Here is a 14,532-nt window from a genome sequence, read left to right on the forward strand (position 1 = left end):
TACCTCTGCTGTGAGAGGCAAGGCCATCCTTCAACTTCTCAGAGAAATTAAAGCTGTTGTACAACTTCTATTTGGCACCCAAACCTGAGTGAGTGCACATGTGAAACAGCATTCTATTCCACCCATGTGATTCGAGACTAGGTAATGAACTGACTGAAGAAAGAAAAGCAAGGGTCCCTGTGTGGGGGTGACAGCAACCATGGGTAGGGGTCTGTGTGCTTCTAATGCGGCTGGTATTTAGAGCAATCTGCCAGGGAGGAGGGTGCAGCTATTTATTCCTGCTGAGCCAAGCTTTGGGATTTTAAAGAACACCATCGGTAGAGGTTTAAGATTCTTGGGTGCACACATTCTAATGGTGTGGATAACCCGCTTGAAGGTCTATTCCCTGATCTCCCATGTTCCTCTGGCTGGGGTCCCTCCTGTTTTTGTGGCTATAATGGTGTGGCACCTGGGACTGAGGCTTGGGCACATCCTCATGATTAAAAGAAAAAAAAAAGGCACTAGAAGCCTAAAACTTAGAGCAAACTGCAGCTACGAGGGCAGCTGTCTTAAACATTGAGGGAATTGAATATTCATTTGCTCTGCTCTACGACAGGATTCTTAACCATTCCTTAAAACAGGAAATCTAAAAAAATAAAAAATAAAAAAAAAATAAAACAGGAAATCTATTCAGTATATAGGATGGTGAGCTACAGGGGAAGGACCCATTACCATTTTCCTATTAGTAAACTAAAAACAAGGCTCATTGTCCCTGGCGAACCCTGCCACCTGGTGCAAATTGAAAAACCAAGCCCATTTCAGCCGGTCGAGGGGCAATGGGTTCCTTTCTGTTCCTCGGGCATTGCTGCTGGTTCCCAGGGAGCTCACCGAGCCGAGGCCTTCATCTTCCCCACCTACTGATCACCCTGCACCCCTCCTCTGATGTTCCCGCACACGCCTATCTTTCAGGCCATTACAAGAGCTCATTTGCGGCCAGGAATTGCAAAGAGTGTTTGACACCATGAGGAGCATCTGAAAAGAAGAGGAGATCTTAGCAGAGATGCTTTATACAGAGACAGGTCAGGACTTAGAGCAGGAGGTGGCACAAAAGAAAGGTTCCCAGGAATTTCTATTGAACAGTTTCCTTCCTTTTCTTCCTCTGTTGGTCCATCTAAATATAGTCTGTTTCTCAACGATCAGAAAACGGCCAAGTTTGACCTGCAGTCAGTTAATGATACAGCAACCACCAATGACGTGACTCCCCTCCGTTGCGGCTTTCAGCCCTCCCTCCCCCGATCTGCACACAAGTGGTGTCAACAGACCAAGGTGTTTCTTCCTAGGTTAGTCTGGATTTGAACACCATGCTGGGGTGAGAGCAGGACTGGGATTGCGAAGAACAGGGGCTCTGGGATCTGGGTTTGAATTCCCATCTGCCACTTACTTACTGGCTGGGTCGCCTTGGGAAAGTTACTTAACCTGCTAGCGCCTGGTGTCCTGAGTGCACAACGGGGGTGACAAACACAGGGTGGTTGTGTGAACTGGGATGAGTGATATGCACCAAAGACTTGGAACAGGCTTTGTACAAACCAAACGGTTAAAAATGTAAGCTTTATTCATTTCAAATACTATCAACTCTGACGGTAATTAAGGTGAGCTGCCACCAGGATCCCAGGGGCACCTGCTCACCGGCTTTAATTTATTTCCAACCTATCTTATTATTGTCTTCAAATAGGCAGACTTTACTTTCTTAAGGCTCTTTGTTGAAACGGCAAGAAACTGCTGACCGGGCTAATCGGTCTGTGCTCTACTCCACCAGCTTCCAAGTGCTGCCAGGCTGCGAGTTCTCCCCTTTGTTTCTGCCTGGCCCAGCCTGTGGACTGCTTTCTCCACGTGATTAAAGTGGTTCTGCAGAGTGCGAGGAAAATGACGTGTGTGGTATCCTGTCCTCTGGGGAGGACAGGAGAAGTCCCATTACTCCAGGCCTGGCCTGGCAACACAACTACCTCGGGGACTGTGACAATCCTTAAATAAGCATGAACCCTCCACTGGCTGTGCGCCTTCTCCTCTCTGGGTTTCCACAGAGCTGGTTGCCTGCCTTCCACGACAGACTCCTTCAGAAGCTTGCAAGGGGGTTCTGGGCTCCCTGCCTGTGGCCTGCTGTACCAGCTGTGGCTGTTTCCCCGCAAGGTCAGCTGCCCCGCTGCTGCTTGGGCCCCACTTGGGACAGGCTGGATTTGTGGCTTTATCACCCAGCCACAAATACTGCAGGCCTGCCACTGCAATTCCTTCCTCATACAGGGTACCCGGCCCCCACCCCTCCTTCAACCAGTCCACGGCCTATAACACAAAGATGAACTTGCTATAAACATGGAGTGCTCTATTTTAAAAATCTGATGCTCCATTTCAAACATTCAAACAGCTATAAACAGAAGAGAAATCATAGGATAGGTGAAATTGACTCTTTAAGGTGATTTCCCCACAACTTCCCATTCCCTTCCCCCCTCTACCTTCTCTCTAGGTCCAGATATATCTAGCAACGATGGCAGACCCCCTACCAGCAATTCCCTGTAGCAAATGAGCTCAAAACCAGCCCACAGCAGCAGACCGTTTGAGTAAAACACAAGGTGTCTGCTCCCCAAACACCGTGCCAGGAGACGCCTTGCAGCCGACCTCTTCCACATTTCTGCCCCTAAGCTTCTCATGTACAGAACTTGGCAACCGCCTCCCATCCCTCCGCCCCAGCTAAGAAGGTTAGTGGAGGCCAAGGCTGTTGTTTTTCATGATAATTATCTCCACTGGAAAAGGACTGCTCCTCACTGACTTCAATCAGGAGTTAAGCTTCAGGAGACACAAGTCTTGGGCGAGCAGAGCTTAAATTCTGCACACTTCTTTCCCCTCTGCAACAGGTGATGCAGGGATCACTAAGACCTCAGTTCCGTGACCTACCTTGATGGTCTTCACTAGGTTGGCAGTGCTGTTGGCGACTTCCTTGGCTGACTGGACAAAGTGCCTCTTGGCCACTGGGTTGGCTGTCTTGGACGAGGCGATGCGGCACGCATTGCACAGGGCCGAGGTGTGCTTGGCGACAATTGTGGCCGCCGACAGAACCTACAAAACATGGAGCCGGGTTGGCGCACAGCATGCTCAGTGCAGCGGGGTCCGGGTCAGAGGAGTCCACCCTGGTCCCGAGCCCTGGATTCCTCTTCAGCTCACCTATCTTGGGCCCGTGTAATGAGCCATGTGTGTCTAGCTCTGCCGTCCCAGAGCCATACCAGGAGAGCAGGGGGGCAAGAATGGCTAAGCAAGAGAGAATAAAGAGAAGGGAAGGGGTGCTGCTGGAGTAGTGGGACAGTGCTGGGCTCCAGAGCGTGTGGAAGGAGAGGTAGTTAGCTCTGCTTCAGGGCCCCCCGCCAGGAGGCACTCGGTCCAGGGTCTAGGCCAGCCCTGCCTGACCGGAGTGCAGTGTGAACGACATATGACATTTTAGACTGGCTAGTAGCCACGTTAAAGTAAGTAGAGGAACAAGAGCAATTGATTTCAATAACTTATTTTTTTTAAAGATTTTATTTATTTACTTATTTGACAGAGAGACACGGCGGGGCGGGCAGCGAGGGAGGAAACACAAGCAGGGGGAGTGGGGGAGGGAGAAGCAGGCTTCCCGCTGAGCAGGGAGCGCGACGCGGGGCTCGGTCCCAGGACCCTGGGATCATGACCTGAGCCGAAGGCAGACGCTTAACAACTGAGCCACCCAGGCACCCCTAATTTCAATAACTTATTTTATTTAACTTGACATATCCAAAATATTTCATTTCACCAGGTAATATCACCTGGAGTCCACGTCTAGATGAGGAAAAGAAACATCAAGGTGTAACAGCTCCTTCCTCATCTACAGGGGGACTGTGGGCACCTGAGTAAGGGGTCTGGGTGAAGCATCTCCTGGGCCTCACCCCCACCCCCAACTGCTCTCTTGAATCCCCCTGATCCACTTTGCTGAGGCTGGTAACACACCCTTGTCCTTAACTGGACAGGTAGAAATGTCAGGTGTCCTGACGTCTTCCATGCTAGTTCTCAGGCTCATAGGTAGGTCTGATGGCCTCTGTATTGCCTCCTTAACTTGGGTCTTCCTCCTGCCGGAAGAATGCTGGGCTCGGGGTTCACGGAGGACGTGGCACTCACAGGCTGCTTCTAGTAGCCCTATGGGCCGGTTCCTATTCCTTTCAGCACACGCTGCTTAAGTTACTGGGACTTCAAGCCACTTGGATACGGAGTGTCGCCCATACTGTCTAGTCCTGAAATGCCTGTGGGTCCTTTCGGCACTTTGAATTCTGACCAGACTCTGAGGCCTGGCTCAGGGCCACCATTTCTGTGCAGTGAACCTTGACAGGCCCTTACAGAGCTCAGCACATGTTCCTCTGTGCATCCCAGGCGCTGTCATCATACCCTGACCACCCCACCTTCCAAGCTTTATCCAACAGAGGAAGATCCAGGGCATAGAGGGGATCAGGTCTAACTGGTGTTGACCCTTAGTGCTGAGCACAGAACAAGCCCTCCACCTACGTCCTCTGACCTGAATGAAATCATGAGACTCCTGATGAATCTCCCGGCGATGACTTCATCCTACTGCCCACCAGCACCTCATTTCAAAGCACTGACACATTGCCATGCTCACCACATTTTGCAATATCCCTCCCAAGTTGTTATCCACAGGGCTGCCTTTAGCTGGCTGAGCAAGCTCGGAAAGAACAGTATTCTTCCCTAATTCCTCACGGTCTCCCACCGTGAGGAATTAGGGAACTCTCCCCCTACAAGAGTTTAAGGACTCACAGACCTTACACCCTTGCCCCGTGGTTACCTGTGACGGGCTGCTGCCGGGGTCCACCAGGTTCTGGCATGCCATCTGGATAGCCTGGTTAGCCCTGGCAAACTGGATGGGGTCCACGAGGCCCTGATGGCCCGCCTGGCTATTTGGATCAGAGATGCCCACCAGGTATGCAGCCTGGAAAGGGAGAAGGAAAGCGCAGCTCAGATTCTCTGTGCTCCCGGATGAGCCTGTCAGGGATGACGGCCCGGCAGTGCGCAGGCCGCATTCTCAGGGGCTCCCCGGTGCAGGTTGGTCAGGGTAATCTCACCAGTAAGGGTTTAAGGACAGACACGCTGATGGTGGCCAAGTCTCCTGCAGCCTTCTGGGAACAAAGTCTCCTGTTCTGAAAAAATCCTCAAGAAGCTTTCCTATGGAAAGGATGAATGCAGCCCTGTGTGCTCATCTTAGGACCATGAGGGGACTCAGTCTCAGTGTGAGGCTGACTCTTCGGCTGGCAGATGGGATAGGCAGAAAAAAGGGGGTGGAGACCAATGGCATGGAGCCGCTGGGTTGGTTAACCTTGGAGCTTGCCGTGCATGGGAGTTTCTCATCTCATAGCCAACTGCATCCTTATTGTTCAGACCAGTATATCCAGGAGTAAGGAGAGTGAGTAAGATGGCTCAGGAAAAAAAAAAGGCACTATTTGGTCTCTAAGAGGACAAGAAGCTCTAAGGGAAGGTCTTCTCTTTAAACCCTTTGGATAGTCAAATCACAGGGAGAAAATGAAACTGTGAATGGGAATTTTAATCTTAAGTCATTTCCGAGGAGATCTGAGGGGCAGGATAAAGATAATTTCATCCCCCAAACTAGGGATGTTTCCCTTTGGTTCAGTAAAATTTTCCAGCCACAAGCTAACGGTTAAATGATAAATCCTTCAAGGTGAGTGCTGACAATTTGTGAAGCTTCAGTCACATGAGCCCAGTAATTATTACAGATGCACAGGACAGTCGAACCAAAGCAAGGAACATGCCCGATCATGTCTCTGCAGGATGGTATCTAATTTTTTCTCCCTCTGATCCTAAGAAGAGCGTGACTAAGATTTTTGCAATTTTAAAGCCTCAGAAAGAATGTGAATTATGTAATACTCATTTTTTTCCCCCTCAAAACAACTCCTCTCTAAAAGTGGTCTTAGAAAAAAGCCAAAAAACCCAAATCTGGCCTCTGAAGGCTTATGCTGGGTCTGCAGCGTTCTGAGTTTCACTGTCCTCACCAGGCTGCTGTGCTCCTGGGGGGTAACCAGCTGGTGCTGTGTCGAAATGGCCCAGCCAGCACAGGAACCTCCACCTTTACACCATGGTTTCTATGATGGTGGTCGGGGACGGAGCTGCCGTTGGAGCTCCCCAGTGCCTCCCACAGGGACGGGGTACTCCTGGTATCCTCACTCGAGCACAGCACAGAGGCACAAGACACAGGCCTTAAGGCTGGAAGGCCTGCATCAGGGGGCCTGGGGGCCAGTCCCTTACCTGGGCTGCAGCCTCTGTCAGCCCACAGAGGGCCTTGGACGCAATCCCCACACACTCCCCAAACGCAGGGAGGTCCCCGGTCTTGGCGTTCTGCGAAATCCCTGCCATCGACTCACCCAGAACCTGCAAAACAACCAACAAGTGATACTCATGAACCAGCATTTCTTCCAGCCATGGGGAGAAGGGCGCTACACTTCCAACTTTAACATTCAAGGCCACTTAATGTACATGATTTGCCATTATTTTTCTTTATATGCATTAAGAGGAGATTTAAGAGAATTATATCATTCCTGTTTCATAAAGAGAAATGAATAATGAAACCATGAACCTTTCATCTAAAAACTGTATCTTGGGGCACCTGGGTGGCTCAGTTGGTTAAATGTCCAACTCTTGATTTTAGCTCAGGTCATGATCTCAGGGTCGTGAGATCGAGCCCTGCATCGGTTGGCTCCAAGCTCAGCACAGAGCCTACTTGGGATTTTCTCCCTCTCTCTCTCTGCCCCAACCCCCCCTTTAGCCCCCTCCCCTGCCCTGCTCTGCTCGCTCTCTCTCTCTTCAAAAAAGAAAAAAAGTTATCTAGATCTCAAAGAGCTACAGTTAATATATACAGACCAATAAAGTAAAATCTAAACGGGGCATCCCAGAGGTGAATGGTCTCAAGTGAGACCTGTCAGTACCCAGAAAAATCAGACACATACACTGAACTGCAGGGAGTCACACCCAGGAAAGCAGAAGACATACCCTTGCTGATATTATTCATTTACTTATTGATAGTAAAATTTAAGTATGGCTTTGTTAAAAAGTGTGCGTATATATATAGATGGGTGATCTGAACATTAAGACTATTTCCTAAATTTTTAAGTATTTCCCCTTATTTTGAAAATCACTGATGTCTTTTTTCTCTAGAGGTCCTAAAATAAGAGCTAAAAGGGATTTTAATATTTAGAATCCAACCCAGAGAGGTAGAGCACCCTACATAAGGTCACACAGAAGGTCACATGGGCAGGGGCAGGATACCTGCCCCATAGCTGGTGTTCTGTCTTCCATGGGCCTTGTCATGCCCCAAGAAGGCAGGTCCTAGTCCTACTTCCCAGGGTCACAGATGATGGAATAGAAGATGTTGAACATAACCCTTTAGAAAGACTATGGCACTGCCAATACAGAATTCTTCATTAATAAGCCATCTGGGATGGGGAAAAAATTCCCTAAAATTGCTTAGATACACAACATAGTCCAGTGTACATGAAGACTTGCAAAGCAGAGAAGTTAGAAGGTATTTGTATGCACAGTATTGTCCTTCCTATCAAGCTGCCTCCCTCTTTAGGAAGGAAGAGTTTCTTTGGATCTAAGTGTGTAAGACACATGCACCCTTCCCTTAGGCAATCCAGACTTCCATGAAGGGTGCTGGACAGAGCAAACTCTAGCCTTAGCCCATTGCACGGCATGCCCCTCCTGACATCACCAACACAGCTGTGTCCCCAAAGCTAACGTCAGACGGACGCAGACAAACACGCGCTCGTGCTCCAAGCACGAACTTGGTACTGGCGACTGTTCCATATCCACTCGTCTCACTTGTATTTCATTTTAACCCGGTTTTGAAGCATTCTCAACAACTTCGGTATTGCCATCACAGGTTAGTGCCTCTCGACTTTTTAAAAAATCATTATTGCTCCACTAAGAAATCTTTTTAGCCTCCCCACCCCCAATTGCTAACCACATCAAAGTAAATAAGAAGAAGTAAGATTTAGTTGAGCAAGGTTAAGATGTGGCAGAGGGTGGGGACACAAACTATTGCAATATTTAGATTTTCTCACTCCCACCTCCCAAAAGAACCCCCAATTTTTTCAAGTAACTTGAGAATGATGCCATTAATGGATGGCCAGAAGAACAGACAAGGGGGTCTCATAATAGCCAAGGTCCCTGATGGGCTTTCCCTTGCAATTCAGTCCCAAGTGAAAGAAATCCATGATTTGATTCACAGTAAGAACCATCTACGATATGGTATAAAGCACCGTATCTCTAAGTGTTACTTCTGGACTGCATTGGCAGGAACCGAGGGAGCTGTGAGAAATGCACAATCTCAGCCCCACCTCTGATCTACTGAATCAGAAACTCAGGGCTGAGGTCCAGCAATCTGTGTTTGACAAGACCCCTAAGTGATTCTGATGCACAGTCAAGTTTGAGGAGCACCTGAGCAAAGGGCTCCACCGTGAGGCTTTGTAATATATGCAGCCACACAGAGAGGCCAAAGACAGATGCATACGGAGCATGTCTAGATCCTTCCACACAACGAGGAGGAATGTGAACAGCACAGACAGGCTTACCTTGGAGTTTTCCATCACACTCTCAATGCAGTCAAAGTAAGAGAGGTCACTCACAGGTTCATTAGGATTGTCCAACATCCCCTTGACAGTCTACGGAAGGAAAACACAACTTAAAAAGCAAGCGAGTGTTATAGAACAAGAGAAATTTCAACGTAAAATACCAACTGTCGACTCCCCCTCCACATATAGGATTCTGGTCATGATCACTCATTTATCCACATTCTTGAGAGGAATTTAGATGGTTTCATCTGTGACTTCAGATTTCCTGCCAGCAACACCACACTGATGGCAGGGAGAAGGATGTCTCAGGTTAGCTTTGACAGAGAGGAGAGTCTCCTGTTCACAAATTTGAAGGAGAAGCATGGTATCCACAAAAGGGAGAGATTTTTTTTTTTTTTCCTTAAGAAAATCTAAAAGCTAATGCAAGGCAATGGTCAATTAGCATAATTTCTCTGCTGGGTAACTCCAAGGAGTTTACATTTCAAGGACACATTAACTGATTTCTACTCGATGAGGAGAACCTTCAGTTTTCAATTCTGGAACCTTTTAATGCATAGGCATGAAAGAAGGGAACTCCCTAAAACTGCCCACTGGGATGGTTCATTTGTTTTTAATTCAAAAAGTATAGAAAACATTCACTCCTATTTAGGAATCCCTCAAGGAGCAGGGCATGGGGCTTGCTCCTTTGTCTCTAGTCCACTGAAAATCATCGTGAGTTGCATGTTGTAATAATCTCCAACAGTCACATATGAGGGAATTTTCCAGGGGAGCTAAGTCTGGGATAGAGCCATCCAACCTCCTCCCCACTGAGTGAGAGTGTACATTTGGACCCAGCAGCCTTTGGGGGTACAGCCATTTGAGTTGCCAAGGATTGGGGGAGGTCATGGTGGAAACTGCTGAGTTACTAAGATCCCAGGAAAGAGGGCAGCATAAAGGAGTGCATTTCACTGAAGAACCTCTTCCCGCTCTTCACACAATCAAAATTGTTTTAGTAACAGCCATCCCGAAAGAGTCATAATTTTGGCAACCAACGATACCATTAAAGGACAGGGTGTTTGTATCTGGGCCTACAGATCTATTTGGACCAAAAGCCCACATACTGTGTTTGCGGATGTGAACAGAGCGGGATAGGACAGTAATTAACCCAACATAGGAATCAGGCTCCACTGTTTTCAGAATGCTTTAGTCCTCAGGTAACAAGCCTCCTCTCCCCTTCAGCTGTGCTTACTGGCCAACTGCCACCAGCAGACTGGGCCTCAATCAAACCCTTCAGAAGCTGCAATCAGACCCCCTCTGGCATGCTGGGTACTCCCGTGCTAATCATCCGGAAAACTAAAGGTATACTGGGTACAACCAACCCATATGCACTGAGATATCTAGTTGGCTGTTTCAGTATAACCCGCACTGGTTAGGACTGCTTTACATACAAGTGGGCACAATGATTTTCTGTTGACCTGTGTACATCCTAGAGGCACAGATGAATTTTCCATTATAAATAAGCCCTAAGTGTGAATATAAATTGGGAAGCACCCACACTGTGTTCTGGACCACTACAGGTCTCATAGTCACCTTGATTGGTAGTAAGTATTACTCCTGAGTTTCCACTAATGTGCCCCCTACAGTGTCTAAAATAAAATGTATGGGAAAATCATTTTTACCCAAAAAGAACATCTAACCCAGCTTCTCCCAACTGTGCCAGCATAATGACACCAAAACTTTTTTTAGGTAGAAATTGCTTGTCTTCATCTTACATCCAGACCTCTTCCTATTTGAAATAGAGTCCTTTAAACAAAATAACTCTCATCCTAGTGGAAAAACGGGAAGCAGAGATGATAAACCCACCAAATCTAATTTTTCTTCAATTCTTTCTCACTTGGATCGAAACTTTGGCCTCAGTAGTCTTCTAGGAAGGACATAAGGCAAGAACAGAGGAGAAGAAACTGACCCGTTCTGGGAAGGACAGAGAGTCACAGCCTCTTAAATCCCCAGCAGCCTTTCTAGGGACCTACCTCGAGCTCCCGTAGGGCATTATCACATTCTTTCTGGCCTGGAGCTTGCTGGGTGCACAGAGTAATGAGCTGATTGATGCTCTCGGTCACAGCTCTGTAACAGAAACAGATAAAAGGTTTTTGTTTTATTTTGTAAAGATCAACAGTAATTTCCCCAACAATGCTTTGTAGGTTCACCAGAAATACAAGGAATTCATTATAAAGGCTGGGGTCCCCGTGAGAGCTCTTCGCCAAGGCTATGAACAACCAAAAATAAACTACAACCAGCGAAGACAGAATGAGTGTTCCCACTCTGCCTGTGATTACTCATTTGATTTCCCTTTCAAGGGTACTAATGGTTCTTTTAGGAAAGTAGGACTATCTTTTAATATATTCATAGGAAAGAATTCACAACAAAGTTGCAAATAGCATAAAGATCATTTAACACTGTTTTTAAATATCCTTCATTAGCAGCCCATAAGGATAAGATGATCTGAGGCTCTTTTGGATAGCCTTTGTATTGTTTGGAGTGTTTTATATATTTTAAAACATAGCAGGCATACATAGAGTAAACTGTGCTCATGATTTTAAAATCTCGTCTTTCCATGAAATCCTACATGATTCGCTAGTTCCTAGAAGCTATCCCCAAATTATTCTTTAAAAGAGCTTTTCTTTAACATTAATAGGAATTAGAGACTTATGATTTTATATGTGTTTCTGTTCTTCTTAGAACTTGAGAAGCAGCTCAGAGTTTTTTCTATATTGGCAAGGATTCCACCTCTCCCGAGCACCCTCTGCCTAACTCCTGCCTAGGTTAGGCCATAGTTCATTTAGAAAGTCATGGTCCATTTTGCATTAATTTTTTTTAAAGGTGTGAAATATGGGTCCAGGTTCTTTTTCTGTGGAGGGTGGGGGTGGCTTATGTAGGTCCAATTAATTATTCCAGCACCCTTCATTTAAAAGGCTCTTCTTTCTACATTGCATTGCTTTTGTAACTTTCTCGACAACCCCTGGGCCATATTTATGTGGGTCTACTTCTGGACTCTGTTCCACTGACCCACGTGTCTAATCCTTTGCCAATACCACAATGTTTTTATATTAAGTCTTAAAATTGAATACCCTTGTGTTTTAGAAACGAAAAAAAAACCAAAAAAACAAAAACAGATAGGAGAGAACTCCCTAAGGGGATGCTACAAGTAAGGAGCAAAAACAACACTCAAATCCATGACTACCTGACTCCAAAGCCAGATCCACAGCCATTTTTCTGTACGGCCAGAACTGGTCTACGCTCTGGCAGGGCCCTAAATTCTATTCATAGTTGCTACCCACTGCAGCTAACCCGCAACTTAAAATAAAACAAACAAAAACAAAATAGAGCACACTTGCTGTTAATCATTAGCACTGCCTAATATAAAGGTGTCTCATTACATTAAATTGGCTTTGCAGCTTCCCACAGAATATCAAATTAGATGGAAAATGATGTTGCCAAAGTACAAAGGCAATCAGCTTAATTATTTGATGAGGAGATACCGTTTTGAATTTTAAATTTAGCTAGGGTGGATGGGAAGAAGAAAAAACATTCCTCAACTCAAGAAAGAATCTCAGAATAGTTTTTGTAAGATTGACTCTAGCGATTCATTTATTTGGGGCCAAGTGCTTAATGAAGGTTTCATACAGAAGCACTGGGTTCTCGGTGGTGGAAAGGCGAACAGTAACCACCGAGAGAGCAGGCAAGGTCTAACTCTGGGCATCTTGGAGGGTGTGGTCCATGATGTATTTCCCAGATGGGTCCCTCGGAGTCCAGAGCCATGTTCCGGGTGGACAGGTGTGAACATAACGAAGGGTGCAGAATGCCCTCAACAGTGCAGGATATTTCCACGTATCACACAAGCGTTCCCTTTAGCTTATTTCTTTCAATGTTTCCTGTTTATCTGTTTTTTTTTTTTTTTTTAAAACCTTGTTTTTATATATAGATTTGTCCATTAAAAACTGTTTACGATTGGGGAATCCAAAGAATATATAGCTGCTTATTGTCCTCATCTTTTATTGATTTTTTAGATGTGAAAAATTTTCAAATAAAAACTTGGGGTAAAAAACCCCAACAGACTAGCGGTTTGTGGTTGGATAATCCATAAAAGTGCCAGCACAGCATGGATGTCTGAATGAGTCACTGTGGTAATACTGATCCATGATTAGGGAGCATGATTTAGGTATTATTTATCCTCATAACTCATTTTAGAGTCTGGAATAGATACCCCAGTAATAAAATAAGTGGCCCAGAGGCAAAGGGTTATGTAGATCTGACCATGAAAAATAGTATTTTTATGCTTCAAACTATAGCAGTTAGTTGTAAGATCAAAGGATTAGAAGCAACCCAAATATGCAATGACAGAGGATTGACTAAATAAATAAATGTATAGTCTACACTGGAATTCTGGGTGCCCGTTAGAAGTCATAATGCATAGCATATTCCTAACATAGAAGAATATTCATGATTCACAATTAACAAAATTTATAAAACAGTAGAAACAGGAGCCCACAGCTGCAAAATTAAACATATATATACTCAAAAAGTGACAGAATGACACAAAAAGTTAGATTTATAATATTTTTAAAGTAATTTTATTATTTTTAAATAAAAAATTTCAGTAAATCCAATAAAAAATGATGATTTAGCCAATTTACACTGTCACAAAGAGAGGGCCAAAAATAGCAGCATCCTCCCTCTGTTCTATATGAATCCAGATAGGCCTGAACCGCAGTTTTAAAATGTTTTCCCACAATTTAAAAAAAATGACTAAAGCTGCACAAGTTTATTTTCTAAAAATAAAAAGAAGTTAAGCAACCATAATTCTCCCATCTAGAAGTAGAGTTTACTTGTGTTTCGTTCTTTAGGCATATCCAGCCACTCTCAGTTTTTGTTTTTGTTTTTTTTTAATTGGAATCTATAACCTTAGATCTTAAAAAAAAAAAAAAAAGGCCTCTAACCTACACATTGTTTAGTATTCAGAGATACTGACTGAATTGATTCAACTAGTTTGGGAGCTCTGGAGGGAAATTCTCAATAGATATGGAGATGGGCCAAGGGTGAGAGAAGAAAATCAACCAATTTCTGCTTCTGATGATCTGGTAAGCACAAATCATCTGATAAGGAGCTTGGAGGGGAAAACACCAACATCAGACATTTCCCTTCCTCAAGGGACAACGTCCTTAGGCAGGAAAAAAAGAGCACTCCAAATTCCACATGTGCATATTCCCTAGGTCCTGCTCTGTACAAGGTATGGCAATTAAAAAATAATATAGTTTGTCTCTCTGGGAAAGCAAGGTGTTTGCAATCCGGTTGGAGAAGCCGGATAATGAACAGGTAAGACACACAGAAGGTAAACCAAAGGAAGCAGTGAAGGCGGGAGCAGTCATACAGGATCCCGAACCTCCGAGAGGCCAGACACGCTCTAGGCTCGCAGGGAACACACACAGATGGCATGGGTTCTGCATGGAAGGGAGAGCTCGATGTGGACTGCAACAATCGGAGAAGTCAGTGAGATCCTGATTTGGATAAAGGGAAGAGAACATTCTACAGGAGACCAACAAATGGCCTAGTTTATATTTTTCTATGCCACAGTGTGGAAGCGCTGCTTGCTGGCGTATCCTTTTTCACTGTCTCTGGAGACAGGAGGAAGCCTGCCTGGCAGGAACCTCAAAACAAAGGGCAGCCCAGGAAGAGGAATTGCCTGCAAAGTTCTAGGGAAGCCTCAGGGGACAGGAAAGCAGCTGGGTCCCAATGCTGGCAGCAACAGCCGTGGGTGTGAAGTCTCAGCCAGGGAGTCCTTCTGGCCAGCATGACCATGGTGTGAGCGCTGGAGCAGGGGAGGTGCTCAGAGGTAGGATGCGCCCTCCTTTTTCCAATGCAACCTGGT

At 45.7% G+C, this 14,532-nt stretch overlaps 1 protein-coding gene across 16 annotated transcripts in view; it reads right to left on the bottom strand.

The window, feature by feature from the left end:
* TLN2 (talin 2) overlaps nucleotides 1–14,532 on the bottom strand; it is a 430,586-nt gene that overhangs the window by 88,633 nt on the left and 327,421 nt on the right. For all 16 annotated transcript variants that reach the window (XM_064570358.1, XM_064570361.1, XM_064570366.1 and 13 more), the window contains 5 exons: nucleotides 10,637–10,730; nucleotides 8,628–8,717; nucleotides 6,304–6,426; nucleotides 4,832–4,975; nucleotides 2,926–3,087 (listed from right to left, as the gene is read on the bottom strand). In XM_064570358.1, the coding sequence (XP_064426428.1) occupies nucleotides 2,926–3,087; nucleotides 4,832–4,975; nucleotides 6,304–6,426; nucleotides 8,628–8,717; nucleotides 10,637–10,730 (613 nt within the window). The remainder of the gene's footprint in view (nucleotides 1–2,925; nucleotides 3,088–4,831; nucleotides 4,976–6,303; nucleotides 6,427–8,627; nucleotides 8,718–10,636; nucleotides 10,731–14,532) is intronic.

The sequence above is a fragment of the Mirounga angustirostris genome, unplaced genomic scaffold, assembly GCF_029215605.1.
Source record: "Mirounga angustirostris isolate CCGP_5_RB_7025 unplaced genomic scaffold, mMirAng1.0.hap1 SCAF_9, whole genome shotgun sequence".
In the NCBI taxonomy this organism is placed as follows: Eukaryota; Metazoa; Chordata; class Mammalia; order Carnivora; family Phocidae; genus Mirounga; species Mirounga angustirostris.